Source organism: Kogia breviceps, chromosome 11 (assembly GCF_026419965.1).
Source record: "Kogia breviceps isolate mKogBre1 chromosome 11, mKogBre1 haplotype 1, whole genome shotgun sequence".
Lineage (NCBI taxonomy): Eukaryota > Metazoa > Chordata > Mammalia > Artiodactyla > Physeteridae > Kogia > Kogia breviceps.
In genome coordinates this window covers 101841423-101859668 of record NC_081320.1, presented here as the reverse complement: position 1 = coordinate 101859668, position 18246 = coordinate 101841423, and the positions used below count along the sequence as shown (strand labels likewise).

At 54.1% G+C, this 18246-nt stretch overlaps 1 protein-coding gene across 2 annotated transcripts in view; it reads right to left on the bottom strand.

Annotated features, from left to right (window-relative positions):
- Window positions 1-18246, bottom strand: part of EIPR1 (EARP complex and GARP complex interacting protein 1) — a 445878-nt gene that overhangs the window by 85167 nt on the left and 342465 nt on the right. Inside the window, exon 9 of one of the 2 annotated variants that reach the window (XM_067008229.1) lies at window positions 6716-6833. The exons of the other annotated variant lie outside the window; for it this stretch is intronic. Coding sequence (XP_066864330.1) covers window positions 6731-6833 — 103 coding nt within the window. The 3' untranslated portion in view covers window positions 6716-6730. Of the gene's footprint in view, window positions 1-6715; window positions 6834-18246 lie in introns of those variants that run through there. 2 annotated transcript variants of the gene reach the window in all.

The following is an 18246-nucleotide window of genomic DNA, read 5'->3' as shown; positions in this document are numbered from 1 at the left end:
TTGGAAATCATTTTAAAAGGTTAAAGCAGTAAACAGCGCAGTGTGGGCTATAGAGGGAAAATCCACACCGGTGGAGAAGGTGGCACCTACGTGGTCTGGGATAGATGGAGTGCGGCTTCTGTCCTTCCCGTGTTTACAAATCCCCTCCAGGGCTTCCCTGGTGGCGCAGTGGTTGAGTATCCGCCTGCCGATGCAGGGGACACGGGTTCGAGCCCTGGTCTGGGAGGATCCCACGTGCCGCGGAGCAACTGGGCCCGTGAGCCACAACTGCTGAGCCTGCGCGTCCGGAGCCTGTGCTCCGCAACAAGACTCCGCGATAGTGAGAGGCCCGCGCACCGCGATGAAGAGGGGCCCCCGCTCGCCACAACTAGAGAAAGCCCGCGCACAGCAACGAAGACCTAACACAGCAAAAATAAATAAATAAATAAAAATTTTTTTAAAAAGAGAAAGAATCCCCTCCAGGCCACGTGGTCCTGGAAGGAACCCAAGTTCAAAGACTCGGTTTGAGTCCTGGTTCTGCTTCATAACTGCCAGCAAGGTTTGATCTTTCCAAGCCTCAGTTTCCTTATTTGTAAAAAACACAGGCAGTATTTCCTTGTCTACTAATTCCTACGTCTTTTGGTGAATTCATACGAGGCAGTATCCAGGAATATAGTTCGTGTAGCATAAATTGCTTTGCCCAGTAAGGGCTTTGTATAATCGTACAAATAAAGGCCACTTAGGCAGTAGACGACACTAAGTCCCCTCGGCCCTGGGGTGGAGGCAGCTGGCTCGACAGGGTCTCCCCTGACCCCCTCCCCTCCCCAGACCACGGTCCTCTTAACTGCATGCATAATTAACCTGGTATTTCAGCAGCGGTTCCCTCCATGAAATACAGGGGCATTATCATGATATATTGTGAGCTTTTGCCGCTTTGAGGTTAGAGTGCATAATTAGCTTACGCCACTCTGCGTCACTACCTGAGAGCAAGTGGCTGCATCCATCACCGTGCGCCGAGCCGTACCACAGTGAGGACGGGAGCAAAGACCCCGTTCCTTCATTACAGGGACAGCAAGAAGCTAGTTGTGAGAGTCCATTTAATGCAGGCGGTTTGGCAAATAAATTTTTCATAAAATAAAACCAAGTGTCCTTACAGGCCACCCCTTGGCCCGAGATTCTGTGCAGGTAAAACTGAGACCCGGAGGGCTTGAGTCCCACGTCCGCGTCCGGGTTAGAAGTGAAGCCGCCACACGTGGACGGGAGACACACTCAGGTAGCCCGTGCCGGGTGCTGTGCTACGCGCTGCCTCCTCGCGAGCTCGCCGTGTTCTCCGGAGATGCCGCCCAGCGCGTGCGACGCTGTCTCCACTTTGTGGGCGTGCTCCTGGGTGCCGCGCGCCTGCTCTAAAGGAGCCTGGGTGCGACTCTCGCCCCGGCTGCCGCTCCGTCCCCGCTGCACCCGGGAGGGAGCTCGGTCTCACTGAGAGTCTGCTTCTCTCCCAGAGCCCTAGCAGCTCGGAGCCATGTGAGCCCCCGGAAAACCCACTCCCTTCCGTGCACCCCCGGGAACGACTCTGGGCCACCCACGCCCAGGGCGACCCGTCGTGTGTCCGCTTGGGCCTCGACAGTAAAGCCACCCGACACGGCTCAGTTGTGTCCGTCCTCCTAACCCACCCCCGCCAAGGGTTCTGGTGTCACTGGGGCACGCCCAGCGGGGGCACAACGGGTCCACAATGTACGGGGGCAGTGGCTTGGCTGTGACTACGGAGGGCCTTTCCAGTGCTTTGGAAATATACGCGGCAATGTCGTTAGTGACAACTGGTCTGTAATCCCCACCCCAAGGAAGAAGCTAGTCCCTTGTTTTTGAAAGGCTACACTCACAGAGGCTCAGATTAAAGTAAGTTAAGACTATCATAATTACTTTAAAATCATCCGGAAGGGCAGGGTGGTACTACAGGGTGGAAATCATAGGCATCAGCTTTATTATTTTTTCCTGCACTTTTATTGAGCTGTAATTGATTTACAGCCCTGCCGAAGTGTAAGGCGTGCAGCACGGTGATTAGACTTACGTACGTCAAGAAAGGAGGACCACAGTGTTTCGTGAACGTCCGTCATCTCACTTAGATACAACGTTTAAAAAGTAGCACACAATATATATTTTCCCTGTGATGATACTCAGGATTTAATCTCTTAACGACTTTCATATATAACACACAGCAGTGTTAGTTATATCTATCATGTGTACGTTACATCCCTAGAACCCATCTATCGTATAACTGGAAGTTCGTACCGTTTTACCCCCTTTATCCAATTATTGACTGTATTCCCCACACTGTACATTTCATACTTGTGACTTTTATTTTGTAGCTGCAGGTTTGTACCTCTTAATCTCCCTCTCCTCTTTCACTATGGCGACCACCTGTTGGTTCCCTGTACCTATGACTTTGTTTCTGTTTAGTTACGTGTACTTCTTTTGCTTTTTAGACTCCACGTCTAAGTGAAGTCATGTGGTATTTGTCTTTCTCTGACTTATTCCACTAAAAGCACAACACCCTCTAGGTCCAGCCATGCTGTCACACGTGGCAAGATTTCAAGTCTTTCGTGGCTGAGTGATATTCCACTGTATCCATAAAAAACTTCTTTATCCATTCATCTCTTAATGGACACTTAGACTGCTTCCATACCTTGACTATTGTACATGATGCTGCTATGAACATAGGGGTTCATGTATCTTTTCTAATTAGTGTTTTTATTTTCTTTGGATAAATACCCAGAGGTGGAATTGCTGGATTGTATAAAAATTCTATTTTTAGGAACCTCCACATTGTTCTCCATAGTGGCTCCACCAGTTGTCATTCCCGCCAGCAGTGCAGGAGGGGCTCCCTTTACCTGACTTCCTCGCCAACACTTGTTATTTATCGTCTTTTTCATACTAGCCACTCTGACAGGTGTGAGGTGGTAACTCATTGTGGTTTGGATGTGCATTTCCCTGACGATTAGTGATGTGGAGCATCTTTTCACGTGTCTGTCGGCCATCTGTTTGCCTTCTTTGGAAAAATGTCTATTCAGGTCCGCTGTCCATTTTTTAATTGCATTGATTGTTTGTTTGTTTGTTTGTTTTGATGTTGAGTTGTATGAGTTCTTTGTATAGTTTGGATATTGACCCCTTATCAGATAGATTGTTTACAAACATCATCTCCCATTTGGTTGGCTGCCTTTACATTTTGTTTATAGTTTCCTTCACTGTACAGGAGCTTTTCAGTTTGATATAGTCCCATTTGTTTATTTTTGCGTTTGTTCCTCTTGCCTGCGGAAACAGATCCAAAAACTGATTGCTAAGGCTGATGTCAAAGAGTGTACTGCCTATATTTTATTCTAGAAGTTTTATGGTTTCAAGTCTTACATTTAAGTGTTTGATCTATTTTGAATTTATTTTTGTTCCCGGTATGAGAAAGTGGTCCAGTTTAATTCTTTTACATGTAGCTGTCCCCAGTTAACAGATATCAGACCAAGACAGAATTTCGCCACAATGGACAATAATTAACACCAGAGGCTTTATGAGAAAAATGTCCAGGGGAGTCGCTAATGATCCTGGAGAAAACAGACTCTGAGCCATGAGCAAAGGTCAGGAGGTCAAGAACCAGCTCAGACATCACACTCGGTCTTGCTTTCAGCCGTGGGGGTCATTACCCCCGTGCTGTGGCATCAACAGTGGCGGCAGCAGGAGATATTTCAAGGGAACTCACTGGTTGTCACAGAGCAAAGTCTCACTGCTCTGGCCTCGCATTTGTGCAGCAATAATGGGAGAGAGACAGACAGACAGAGGACAGGCGTGCTCGGTCTGGGCACCTGGGCCTGCCTTCCCTCCGTGCAGCTCAGGTGGCTGCAGGCCCACGGGTGGACTGAACCAAGAATGACCAACAAAGGAAGATCTAGACCAACACCAGGGATGGCAGTGGGCCAGGGTCTCCAGCCAGAGAGACTCTTAGCACCAAAACCCTCAATCTCTCCCCAAGCAGGAGTCTGTGCCAGAAGGAATTCGTTCCTGCTAAGCCTTGGTATTCATCTGGGTCTTTGGAGGCAGGCCGTAGAGCCTGCTTCTGCCTCATTTAAGACACTGAAGTGACTGAAAGCATTCTGGAGGGTCTGCAGGTTGGTGAACAGTGTTACACTTGCGTTGATACCTGTGCCTGGTTCTCACTCGGCATCTCTGCAGACGCAGATATCAGGGGCTCCTCAGCCAGGCCTGGAGATCCTGAGGGCTCTCAGTCAAGTCCTGTCGACTGACGGCTGGGGAACGAGCAGGTTGACCTCAAAGGTCTTTGCAGGGATCTAAACCGACTGTCTCTCTAGGACACAGACTCCTCGTTTTGATTCTTACGCACAGGTAGCGGTGTCACGGGTGCTTCTCCCAGCCCCTCTCCAGCTAATGTGTGACTTTGACCCCTTCGTACAATTCCCTTCATATCTCTCAATCTCATTTCTCATCCCTCCCACCTGAACAGCCCATTCTTTGCAAAGCCAACAAAAAATGTGGGCAGGAAGATGTGGCAGGGCCCGGATCACTGGGATTTAGGGAACCCGCTCTCAATTCCGAGCAGTGCCGTGGGCCCGTGGCCTCTGGCACAGCCAAGGGAAAGCCAAGGACACTGAGGGACACCCGGCCAGACCTTTCCTGACAAGGGGGCCGTCTCTCAGAGGGCGGACAGACAAATCAGGGACAATTGTCAATAGCAGCTAATGGTGATTTGCTCCAATTTTCCCAGTAATAATGACTCTGCAGTGCACTGCTAGCTCCAGCAATGAATATTTAACAAGAAAATATGTCATCAGTACAAGCCCCCATAGCAAAGGAATTAATATTAATGGGACGAAAATTGAGCCTCCTTTTGAACCCTTGGAGAAGACGGTAAAGGTAGTGATTTTTAAAGAACTCAGCCAGTCTCAGAGCTGACCTTGACCCGGACAGGCTCAGCAGGAGCCAAGAGAGAAGCAATTAAATATTCAGTGTGGGTCTCCCTCCAGCCCTATTTGGGGCCTGGGAGCTCCCAACATCTCGCATTTCAAAGCTTATCTGTGCAGAGGCTGAGAGGCTGGGATGCAGAACGTAACGTGGAGGGGCCTCGGAACAGAGCACGAAGCCAAGAGGCCAGCAGGTGGCCGGTGTCGTCCTGGCCCCAAAGCTGGGTGAGGACCCAATGGGGCTGGAGGTTATTCCAAGCCCTCGTTGGAGGAGTCACCCACTTCCTCATGCTCTGATGAGGAGGGGTGCCCACACTTCTTAACGACAAGCCCAGATCTTTACAAAAGCCTAGAATAGTCCCTGGCACAAAATGAATGCTAAGTAAAGATGAAATCACTTCTTACCGGAGTGATTTGAGATTGAGACTTGAACCTCTCAGTTCTTCTGCAAGATAACAGAAGGAGTGAAAGAGCCCTGAGCTCACCTCTCGCAGGAACAGCCAGGCAGGCCCTTTGGCATCAGTGGCGGTGGAGGTTCTCCACCCTGCACGTGGTGTTGGAGGTCCTCCACCCTGCACGTGGCCGTGGAGGTCCTCCACCCTGCACGTGGCCTTTCGGACTTCTCCCACTTCCCGTTTTGGTGAAGGGATTCCCAGGCAAGGAGAATCTGACAAATTTGATTTTCCCACACAGTAAGTGCTCAGCAAATGTATGTGTCATACTTCAGTTATTTATTCATTCAATAAATATTTACTGAATACCTAAATACTTAGATCTACTGATCTAGAATTCAACATAGACCAAAAGCATTTTCCTCGTGATATACGGGAAGGGAGAAAAGGAAGGTAATGAATGTAGACTCCTCTGTCCAGGGAACTAGGTAAGTGGGGTGTTAGCTGGAGGACAAAGAAAAGTCAAGGGAGGTTCTTCAGAGGATAAAGAAACAAGTCACATTTCTATTTCATTACTTCTATTGGAAATAAGACCGTAGAGAGGGGAAAATTGACAATATAGGAGTTAGAGTGGAGGGTGTCAGGAAAATAACATCTCTGAGGAGGTGACAGATGCGGGGTCTAAAGAGTGATGGAGGGGGTGTACTTGGCTAAACACATAAAGAGACCATCCTCAGTTGCGTGGATGAGCGGGTAGATGGATGGGTGAGTGAGGGGCTGGGGGGATGGATGGATGGAGGGAAGGGTAAATGAATGGCTGGATGGGAGATTGGTTAATTATTAATTATTAATTCATTAATACTCAATTAATTATTAATTCATTTTGGTGGGTTCTAGGACCTTAGCTGTTGCCTCTCACCCAGAGCAAACTGAGGGCTCAAGGACCTAAAACCTAGAGAGAGAGACAAAATGTGGCTGATGAACACCCAGGCAGCTGAAGCTGAAGAGACAAGGGGCCAGGGACCGCCTCCTCGGGAACACTGGTGACGTCACGCCCGAGTTAAAGAACGAGACCCTCCTGCACAGCTGCTGTCTTCTGAGTGCTCAGAAATTATCTTTTTAGAACACCAGTTTAATCATACCACTTCCCTGCATGAACTCCTTCGCTGGCCTCCCTTTGCTCTTAAGATAAAATACAGAACTCTTACTGTGACCTACAGTTCTCACTGCTGTATTCCTATTTCTCTTCCATGTGGATGGAATAGCTACTGCAGCCTAAAAATCCACTCCAACATTCAGTAGATCAAAATAACAACAATCTCTTATTTCTTACTGCATCTGTGAGTCAGCTGGGCAGTTCTTCTAATGAGGGCCAGGCTGGGCTGTTCTCAGCTGGGTTCACACATGAATCTGTGCCGGTTGGTGTGTCAGCTGGGGGCTGGCTGGTCGAGGACGGCTTTGGCTTGTGTAACTGGACCTCCGCCTGGGCTTGTTCACAGGACTGTGTTGGAATTAGAGAGAGAGAGGGAGGGAGAGAGAGAGGGAGGGAGGGAGAGAGGGAGAGGGAGGGAGGGAGGGAGGGAGAGAGGGAGAGGGAGGGAGGGAGGGAGAGAGGGAGGGAGGGAGAGAGGGAGAGGGAGGGAGGGAGGGAGGGAGAGGGAGGGAGGGAGGGAGGGAGAGAGGGAGAGGGAGGGAGGGAGAGAGGGAGAGGGAGGGAGGGAGAGAGAAAGGGAGGGAGAGAGAGAGGGAGGGAGGGAAGGAAGGGGGAGGGAGGGATGGAAGGAAGGGGGGAGGGAGGGAGAGAGGGAGAGAGGGAGAGAGGGAGGGAGGGAGAGGGAGAGGAGGAAGCTCAGTGGCCTCTTGAGTTGTGGTCACTTTCACCATACTCTCATGGTCAAGCAAGGCCAGCCCCGATGCGGGGGTGGGGAGGAAGGGAAGCAGACTCCAGCCCTAGAGGGAGAAGCTGCACTGTCAGAGCAAGAAGACTGTCCCCGCAGGGAAGGGTGGAGCTGGCGTCACGTCCACAATCAGCCCCGCAGGCCACGCTCGGCACCTGCGCCCGCAGCCCGGCCCCGCTGCCTTCTCTCTGTCCGTCTCTCCTGCCACCTCAGAACCTTGGTGCACATTGCTGTGCGTGCCTGGAACACCTCTTTTACATCCTCCAAGCCCCCATCCCTCGTCACAGGACTAACTCTCATGCAACCTGCGGGCCGTGTCTGGACCATCACTTCCTCAGGGAAGCTCCCGCGGCTGCCCTCGGTCTGGGCGAGCCCTTGCTCTTTTCCCACAGAGAGCAAGGTATACATTTCCTCTCCAGACCTGTGCAGAATTCTGCTCACATACTTACTTGAAGAACGGTGCGTTTCCTGTCGGTCCACTAGAATGCAAGCTCAGTGAGGGAAGTGTCCCTGTGGGTTTTGGCCCCAGCTCTTCAGACAATACCTGGTGTATGAGAGCTCAATAAATATTTTCACTGCAATTGCATGAATTAATAAAGGAAAGACACTTCTTATCATCACAATAGGTGATAAACTCTGTTCCTATTTCAGGCGGTGGCTTGCCCACTATTTTTGTCTTTGCTCTCCTAAATCAGTTCTCACTGGAGAAAGGGAAACATTTCAGCATGAGCCCCTTTTTAAAGGATTTTATCCAAATCAACTATACTGAGTTGTGCCTGATCTTATACCCCGCACGGCACTAAAAACGCTTAGGTGTAGATGAGTGTAGATGACGGTGGAATTATGCCTTGGGATCTGCATCCCTGGGCTTCGATTCAGGTCAGGCCAGCTCCTAACTGTGAATATGGGAGGGGACTGGCCTTGCTAACTGAGCCTCAGTTTCTCCTCCAAAGGGAATAGAAAGGGCGCCTCTCAGAGTTTAATGATGGTTCACTCTTCCATGTGCCCATGAGCCCGACATCCCACGGCAGGTAATCCGTCAGTGTGAGTTCTCTCCTCTCCTGCTCGTCTTTATTTTCTTGACGATCGGGGGGCGGGGAACAAACCCAGCACACAGGAAATGCTCAGTGTACGGCTGGAGAATTAAACTGACGGCTCTCTGCTGTGAATCGAAATGGCAGAGCCAAGGGCACCCGTTTAGAAAGAACGAAGGTCGGCTCAGCTTTGGAGGCAAACAAGATGAGGTGAAGTGGACACGAACACTGGAGACACGGGCCTGCGTCTCCAGGAGCAGGTCAGGGCCACGCGGACAGGCTCGGAGGGACCCGCCTGGGGGTGACAGGCGGGTCTGGACTGACACAGAGGGAGAACCAACGGAGGATTTTCTCATCTTGCTTTTCTTGGCCAAGAAAACCAGGACTGGGATATGCTCACGTAGGTGCAATGTCTCTGCACCCCCCTCTGTGGCCAGTGTCTCCAGAGAAATCCCAGCGAGTCAGGGGCTGACTCCGTTGTCCCCACGATGGGCTCACGACCTTCATGTGGTGAAGGAATCCTGGGTTTACAGACTTGGGGCCGCAGGGGACCTCCTGGGCGCCCACAGCTCCGGATGCAGAGGCGAGCACGCCAGCAGTGCGGAGTGAAAGACAGCAGGGGCGCAAAGGGGCCACGCCAGGCCTCTGGTCGTCGCAACGTGGCCCGATGTCTGGGAAGGTCAAGCCGCTGGATGCCCAGTGCTGAGAGCTGGACCAGGCAGAGGACGAACACACCCTCCTTCCTGGGCCTGTTCGGGAAAGTTCGGTGGGACCCCAGGTCTCATCTTTCTATTGTTTTCCTCTCCTCTCCTCCTTGTGTTCCCCAAGCCCAGGGCTGCTCGGGGCACAGAGGAGGCCATCAGTGAGAACATGGGGGCCACAGAACTGTGTTCTTTATGGCTGATCCACTGATTCCTCCGTAGAAGTTCTCGGCCGGCCACTCTCTCGGAGGCCTCCCGTGAGACCTGGACCTGCAGAGTAAGCCTGGGCCTGGCGGCTCCCCCGACGACCCCAGCTGCTCTCACTGGACCGCACCAGCCCCTCTCTTCCATCCACAGCTGCCTGGAGCGCTTGGGGACTTTCAGAGGGGGCAGCAACTCCCCCGCGTTTGACCCCTCGCTAACCAGCGCCGCCAGCCGGGCCCACGTGAGCTGATACATGCGCTGCATGTATCTCTTACTCACATCTTCTTATTTGACCATAGCGTAGGTCCTGTTCCTCCTACAGCCCCCAATCTTAAGACTTCAAGAAAAGGAGGAATAGACTCTATGAAGAAAAAGGCTGAGGACCCCGGGTCACAGAGGCCCATAACATGCCAACATCTACGCTGCGATGGGTTCATTTTTTAAATAAAGATATAAGACATCAAGGTACTATGCGAAAGCCAGGGTTCTTTTTAAAATTCCCATTTTTAGGTTTACTCGTTTATTTTTGTTTCCATTTTTAGAAAGTTTTAGACTTCCAGAAGAGTCGTGAAGAGGGCACAGAGCTCCCATACCCACACTCCGCTCTCTGCAGTTTTGCCCTCTTCCTCACATCTGAGGAACTGCAGTCCATACTTTACTCCTTAGTTCTTACCCAGTGTCCTTTTCTGGTCTGAGGTCCTATCCAGGATCCCACATTACATTTACTTGTCATCTGTCCTTAGGCTCCTCTGGACGGTGGCAGTTTCTCCGAATTTCCTTGTTTTCTTTGATCTTCATGGTTTTGAAGAGAACTGGTCAGGTATTTTGCAGAAGTTCCCTCGGTCGGGACTTGTCTGATGTTTTCCTCATGATTAGACTGGGGTGATGTGTTTTGGAACAAAGACCTCTGAGGTGAAGGGGTGTTTCTATCGCATCGTGTCTAGGGTACAGCTATCAACCTGACTCATCCCTGTGACGTTGACCTGGCTCAGGTGTGTCTGCCAGGTTTCCTGGCAGTGAGGTTATATCACATTTCTTTCTTTCCACCCTGTCCTCTTTGGAAGAAGTCAGTGCACACAGCTCACACTTAAGGAGTCAGAATTAGTTCCACGTGCTCTGGGGCAGAATATCTACATGAATTGGAATTCCTCTGCAGGAGAGATTTGTCTATTCTCCTCCATTTACATATTTATTGAATAATTTATTCATATCCATATGAGCTCTTTGGGTATATATTTCATACCTTGGGTTATAACCCAGCACAACTTTATTCTGTTGCTCAAACTGCGCCAGCCTTGGCCCCTGAGGAGTTCCTTCAGCTGTGGCTCCTGTGCTCCTTCATCACACCCAAGTCATTGTCAGAGTCTGTTTTTGTTTTTCTTTTTGAGCTTCCTAGCTTTCGGGCTCATCTGGTATATTTCCTGCCTCAGTCCTGGAATGAGTCATTTCTCCAAGGAGCTTAATGCCCTTTTAAACTGCACATTTCCTTGAGATTCTCTGGGAGGGGATAAACTGTGACAATGGATGATATCACTGTAATCAAGGCAATGGCTTCCTATCTTCATTAGCGGGGCAACGCTGCCTGGGAAACCTGCAAACGCAGTCCTCTCCAGCTCCGGCCCCGCTCCCCGCGGGGCTCTATGGCTGTGCGTGCAAGGGACAGTCAGTGAGTCTGCAGCGGGAAACAGGTGTCGGAACTGTCACCAGTTACCAAAAGTGCACACAGTCTGCATATTGGCGACTCCAGGACGTAACACCGATGTCTTAGAAGAATCAATGAATAACGAGGCTGACCAGGAACTGCACACAATTTTTCAGTAAAACAGATCTTGTTTTAAATTATGACTCTGCTGATCACTAATTTTGAGATCTGGCAAATCACCAGGCTTCTCAAAACTATGATTCCCTCATCCCGAAACACGGGCAGGTGGGCACGTATCAAAGGTGTGATGAGGAACGAGCTCGAAACTGTGGCCCACGCACCCAGCGAGGACTTCACACGTCGCGGACACGGAGTAGATGCCCCGTTGTTTGCCTCCGTCTCACACTCTAAAGGAGTCTTTATTCAACACCATCTGCGGGAACTAAACTCAGAGGAGGCCGAGGTGTCTGTGGAGAGGACCCTGGCTTTCCATGGGGTCCCGGGCCTTCCACCGGGGACTCTGGGTTTGCCAGGGGGTCCTGGGCAGATGTACTTCATCTCGGGAGGAGGAAACAAGTCCCCCAAATTCTCCTGGGGTAGGAGCGCCACTGCCCCATGGGGCTGGGCCATGTTTGCCAGGGAGGAGCCACAGCCTGCAGCCCTGGCTTTGCCCGACCCAGCCAAGGGCCGGGTCAGCTCGCTCGGTCTCTCTGAGACTCCGTTTCCCCTTTGCGAGACGGAGGAATCGACGGGCTCTCTGTGAAAACTGAATCGGCACGTGTGGCAACGGCGGGGCTGGTGCCCCCCCCCCGTGCCGCCCGCGCCTGGGACACCAGAGTCCCTAGTGTCCTCCATTCCCCCGCGGCTCTGCAGCCTGTCCCACCTCTGCCGCTGGGTGACAGCGCAGAGCCCTCACAGCCCCGACGGCCGAGGTTCGTGAATGCGGGTCCACTTGGCCGCTCGTTTCTCCTTCAGCAGACTCGTGCAAGGACAGCCAGGGCCCTCAAAACCAGCTGAAGCCCAGCCCCCCCGGCGAGGTGCCGGGGGTCGGGAGCGACGGGGTGGGCGGGCGGGGGAGAGGCTGGGCGGGCAGGACGGCCCGGCGGCTGCCAGGGGCATCGGGAAGACGGGAGGCCCCACGTGGGCACTCGAGCGGAGCAGAGCCTGTTCTGAGAACTGGGGGGACGCCCTGTCAGGTGAGGGCAGCCGAGGGCCCGGCCGTGGCCCCAGACCCTCAGCTCAGTCCTCAGGCTCCGCCAGCGAGGGCCCAGGCCCCGGAGCCTGCCGTGCAATCGCTGCCACACTGTCAGGGTTCACAAGCGTGAGACCCAGGGGCTCTGAGGGCAGCGATGAGAGGTGATGGGGGTCCTGCCCGGCCCTCCGTCCACACACGCTCCACCCGCCTCGCAGCCTGCGGCCACGTGGGGCGGTCACAGGACCCGAGGCCTCGGGAGCGGGTCCGGCCACGCTGGCCCTCAGCCACTGGAGGCCTCCGCGTCACCAGCTCAGGGCGATGGCAGGGAGCTTCTGACCCGGGCTCCCACGAGGGCTGTACCAGGCCAGGCCACCCCCAGACCACTCGGGGTGGGGAAGGGGCCGGGCCCTCGGGGAATCAGCCCGGACTCACGGGCAGAGTCCTTTCCTCCCTGAAATCCCTGAGCCTCTCCATCCCCTGTCCCGAAGCCCTGCACGGCGTGAGGACTCTGCCTGCTGGAACCACAGTAGGCTTGGGGCTCCGTGGCTCTTCACTAGCGAGGGTGCGTGTGCATATTTGTGTTTGTGAGTGTGTGTGTGTGGTCAGCAGGGTGTCCAGGGCAGACACAGAACAGTCCGTCAGGCTTTATTAGGTGAACTGAATTGCCCAAATTAAACCTAGATGCTTCTGTGCTCAGCGGGGAGCTCACCTCATTCAATAAGGAAAGAGAGAAAAAGAGAACATTTATGGAGCATCCCACACCCAACTCTTCACAGACATAATCTCATGTAACCATCAGACAAACCTGGAAGACACAGACCACGTGACCTGTTTAATATTCCTCCCAAGGCAGCAGGCTCAGAGAGCCAGACTATCACGCTGGCAGGCCCCCACGCGCTGCGAGGGCGGCGTCAGGGGCTCAGGTCTCCAGGATGCAGCAGATTAATCCGGGGGCACGGTCAAAGAAGGCAAGTGTCAGGGGAAGAGCGGGAAAGAGAGGGCAGACCAGAGATGGAGGAGAGAGACCAGGTGCACCGCGGAGAAGCATATCCTCCTACTCACCTAGACAATGTCACCATGGAAACAGGACGAGCTTCTGGATTTTTCTAACATACAATGCACAGAACTGAATGGTAACAGGGACTCCATATCACAGGGTCAGGGCTACAGGGCGCGGCCAGCGGGGCCCTTTCAAGGGAGCTGTCTGCGTGAGTGCCTGAGGGCTGCAGACAGGAGCACAGGCCTGCCCAGAGGAAGGTCCCCTCGGAGGGGTCGCACAGGACACCGGCAGGACACATCCGGATGCTGAGAGCCGGCAGGTCAAAAACAGCTGGGACATGGGTATCGGACATGCAACTGGAGCTGTCTGGGATGGGAGACCACAGTGAGGGGCGGGGGGGGACGACAGGGGGACCCCATTCCTGCTAGTTCCGGTGGGGGAGGCTGCCACCGCTGCCCGAACACAGTGCCGTGGGCTGTCAGCATCAGGAGAACAAGGACGTAGCAAGGTATTTACTAATCAGACTACAGAGAGCAGGGAAAGACACAGGGGAACCTACACGCGCATCGCCAAGTCAGAGACTCCAGGCTGCAAAGGCTGCAGACTGTAGCATTCCCACCATATGATGTTCTAGAAAAGGCAAACTGTGGAGACAGTAAAAGATCAGCGCTTGCCAGGGGGAGGGGGAGGATGAATAGTCAGAGCTCGAGCGGGGAGGAAACTATTCTATACGATACTCTGTAACGATGCTGTACGGCTCCACTATTCTATACGATACTCTGTAACGATGCTGTACCTGCGGCTCCACTATTCTATACGATACTCTGTAACGACGCTGTACGGCTCCACTATTCTATACGATACTCTGTAACGACGCTGTACGCTCCACTATTCTATACGATACTCTGTAACGACGCTGTACGCTCCACTATTCTATACGATACTCTGTAACGACGCTGTACGGCTCCACTATTCTATATGATACTCTGTAACGACGCTGTACGGCTCCACTATTCTATACGATACTCTGTAACGACGCTGTACGGCTCCACTATTCTATACGATACTCTGTAACGACGCTGTACGGCTCCACTATTCTATACGATACTCTGTAATGACGCTGTACCCTCCACTATTCTATACGATACTCTGTAACGACGCTGTACGGCTCCACTATTCTATACGATACTCTGTAACGACGCTGTACGGCTCCACTATTCTATACGATACTCTGTAACGACGCTGTACGGCTCCACTATTCTATACGATACTCAGTAACGACGCTGTACGGCTCCACTATTCTATACGATACTCTGTAACGACGCTGTGCGGCTCCACTATTCTATACGATACTCTGTAACGACGCTGTACGGCTCCACTATTCTATACGATACTCTGTAACGACGCTGTACGGCTCCACTATTCTATACGACACTCTGTAACGACGCTGTACGGCTCCACTATTCTATACGATACTCTGTAACGAAGCTGTACGCTCCACTATTCTATACGATACTCTGTAACGACGCTGTACGCTCCACTATTCTATACGATACTCTGTAACGACGCTGTACGGCTCCACTATTCTATACGATACTCTGTAACGATGCTGTACGGCTCCACTATTCTATACGATACTCTGTAACGATGCTGTACGGCTCCACTATTCTATACGATACTCTGTAACGATGCTGTACGGCTCCACGGGTTTGTCAAAACCCGCAGGATGCACAGCAAGGGTAAACTCTAACGTAAACATAGAAACCGTGAACCTAGTTAATAATAATGCATCAGTAACGGCTCACTGACTGTAACAAACCTAGATGCTAACGCAGGACGTGAGTACTAGGAGGAACTGGGCTAACGTGGGAGCCCTCTGCTCTTTCGACTCAATTTCTCTGTACACTTGAAACTGCTCCAAAATTGAAGTCTATTAATTAAAAAATTACAGAGAGCAGAGTTTAATTTTGCAGACAGTTGAAGTGGTTCTTTGGGAGAAGGCAGCCCTTTCCTTCCGCCACTCTGACCACCGCCCACGATGTGTGAAAAAAGCAGCGATTCGGGGTTCGGGGGCTTCCTGTCTCTCCACTTGGCTAAACCACGATGACCATCAGGCAACCATCACCTCCTGTTTTTCCACCAGCACCCGAACTACGAAATACTTTTCCTCAAGCATAGGTGGGTCAACCTCGTGTCTGCACTACTACAACATTTTTTGTTAACTTCCCTGATTTTCCTGTTACCCAGGAGGAAGCTGGTTCAGAGAACGTGGCAAAGGTGAGACTCGAACCCCAGGTCTCCAGCACTCAGAGCCCAGGTCTGCTCAGTGGCTTCCCTCCCACAAGCCGCCCACACCTCCCGTTTCCAAGTCCAGGGTCCCTGGGGCAAGCTCGACTCTGGCTGGCAGCCCTGCAGTGTTTCTGCCTTCGGGGCCTCCTGCTTCTCTTGGAATTACTCTCCTCAAAACACTGCCCACTCCCCGTCCTATTCTGCTCGCCATGTCCCCATGACCCTTCCTGCCCCTCACTCAGCCGCCCTGGACGGCAGCGCTGCCCGTCCGCCCGGCTTGCTCCTGCCTTGCTACCCTCTTTCCAAGGAACTCTCTGGTTCCAACACTACGACGTCAGCGCTGACTCCTCCTGCAGGGCAGCAGGAAGCCGCCCCTTCCAGGCAAGCAGACGTGGGTTCACCATTCTCATCTCTTCGTCCTGCCACAGTCCTTGAGTTCCTGCAGCTCCTGCAGAGAGGGACGCCAAGCCAGGTGCCAAGAGCGCTGGAGAGGAACGCGATTCCGCTGCCCCCTGCCGCAGAGGCCCTGGCAGACCCGAGGCCCAGCCGGCAGAGGCTACGAAGGCGGCCGGCGGTCCTGGGCCCTGGCAGCTCCCCGCGGCCGTCCACCACCGAGCCTGCCGAGACCCCAGCCCAGGACGAGGTGGGAGATGTGCCAGAGGCCGCGGGGCCCGCGTCCAGGCCTTGGCCATCCCACGCGGGCGGCGCTAAACCGTGGTGCTGGTTGTCCGTGGCTGCAAATTCCCCCAAATTTTAAAATGTCATTCATTTTTAACTCAAAAATATTATTTTATTATGTTTCATGACTTTGAAGGTCAGGAATTCAAGAAGGACTACTGGTCTGCCCTGCATGGCCCCAGCCAGGCTCAGCCTAGGAATTCAGCTGCTCCATCCACAGGCCCGGACCTTGGCGGCCACAGAGCAGGGTCGGTCCCCTGTGGGCCCCTCTCCTTCCCGGGAGGCCCAGTCCTCTCCAGGTGACTCCCAGCGGGTAGCAGGAATTCTTACTTAGTGTCCCAGGGCCGTCAGAGGCAAGCTTCCAAGAGGCCCAGGCAGGAGCTTCAGGTTTTTCTGAACTGGCCTCCGAAGCTCTGGCACGTCCCTCCCTCTGCATCCAACGGATGAAATCGCAAAGGCCCGTCTAGAGTCAAGAAGGGGAAAAAGAGACCCCACGCTGGAAGGAGGAACAGCAGGGGGCCGGGAACGCAGATGTAGGCGGCGGCTGCTGTGGAGGGCCGAACGATGGCTAGAGTCGGATACACCCCGAGCCAGCAAACACCCGCAGAAGCACAGAATCCGCCAGCGGAGAGAGAGTGGCCCCCGGGAGCGCCCAGCGCCTGGCCCTCCTTCAGGGCCCGCCCCCCGCCCAGCTCAGAGAGCAGGGCTAGAACAGCCCACGCTGGGCCGCAGAGCAAGGACGCTCAAAAGCCCTTTCCTGCAGGGGCTGGAGTGTGTCCCAAATAACAGGGCTGTGGACACAAGGCCCTGGAACTCCTGTTTCCCAAAGAGGCCCTGGCAGGCAGAGCTGAGGGTGCAGTGCTCACAGCTTCTGAGAACCTGGAGGGGAGAAGCATCAACTCTCCCATGCCAGGGGCCTGCTCTGCCCCAAGCAGGCCACACCCGGGACTCAGCTGCTCCCGCAATGGAGTCGGGGAGCCCTCAGCCTCCGCTCTCCCTGCCTGCCGCCGAGGAGGCCCGGCCCCCCCGCCCTCGGCATGGGTATCTTTCCGGAGAGCGTCGGCTCAGTAAGGGCCCCCGGCCCCACGGCCTTCGTCTGCCCTCACTTCTCTCCGCCAGCCCCACCTTCCCCTCCACCCGCTGGGAAGTTAGCCGCCCAGCGCACTTGGCGCGGGGGACTCTGGGGCCGGTCCTGCCCCCAGCGACGGGCTTTCCTCCGCCCGCAGGGCCAGGGGCTCCAGCGCCACGAAGCCACCCCCACCCGTGCTCTCTGGACCACGTGTGAGCGCACGAGTGCCGCAGGCTGGGCTCCCGGGAAGCAGGCTGAGGATGGGGGTGGCTGCACGGGAAGAGCCCGGACCTCCCCCACCGGGGCCAGCGAAGGCCAGGAGGCGGCGGGCAGGGGGACACCGCCCTCTCTGCATCTCACAGCCGGGCTCCCACCGGCGCCGCTGAGCCACTTCTCCACACTGAGAGACTCTGGCGGAAAACAGAACGCTTCCCCACCCTGGTCTCCACTTCTGGACCCCACGGAAGGCCTCTAACGAGCCTGTTCCTGTCATGCGTCCACCTGGACTGCCTTTGTCGCAGAGGAGCTGGGGTCCCGTGACTGGCAGGTGTAGACTAACCTACCACTTCTGGCAGCAGCAGCTCGAGCGCCTGTGACCTAAGGAGAAAGGGGCGTGAGATTTGTTGAATAAAGCCCCAAACCCAAAACCACAACCGCTGTCCTCAGTGACTTCAGACTGAATGACGTGGGCACGTGGAAGAGACGGGTGGGCTGGGCTCATGGTGAGCATGTGTGCAGGCTCGAGATGCCGGGTTAGACCAGGATGGCGTCCAGGTGGGGAGCGAGGGCACCGGACACCAGCCTGGAGCCGGAGCCAGGCTGAATGGAGGGGAAACACGCGGGCAGAGAACACGTGGGCGGGTGGCACACAGAGACCGGCCAGCCCCAGATGGTTACTTGCTATCAGGTTGAGCCCCGTGAAACCCAGGGCTGCAACGAGGTCAGAAGGCACAGGGAGTGAGGAGCAGAGGCCACAGGGCCAGGCAGCATAGGAGGGCAGGTGGCCAGGTGCAGGGAGGTGGCCAGGTGCAGGGAGGTGGCCAGGTGAGAGGCAGGTGGCCAGGTGAGGGCAGGTGGCCAGGTGAGGAGCAGATGGCCAGGTGTAGGGAGGTGGCCAGGTGAGAGGCAGGTGGCCAGGTGAGGAGCAGATGGCCAGGTGCAGGGAGGTGGCCAGGTGATCAGGTGAGGGGAGGGGTCCCGGTGT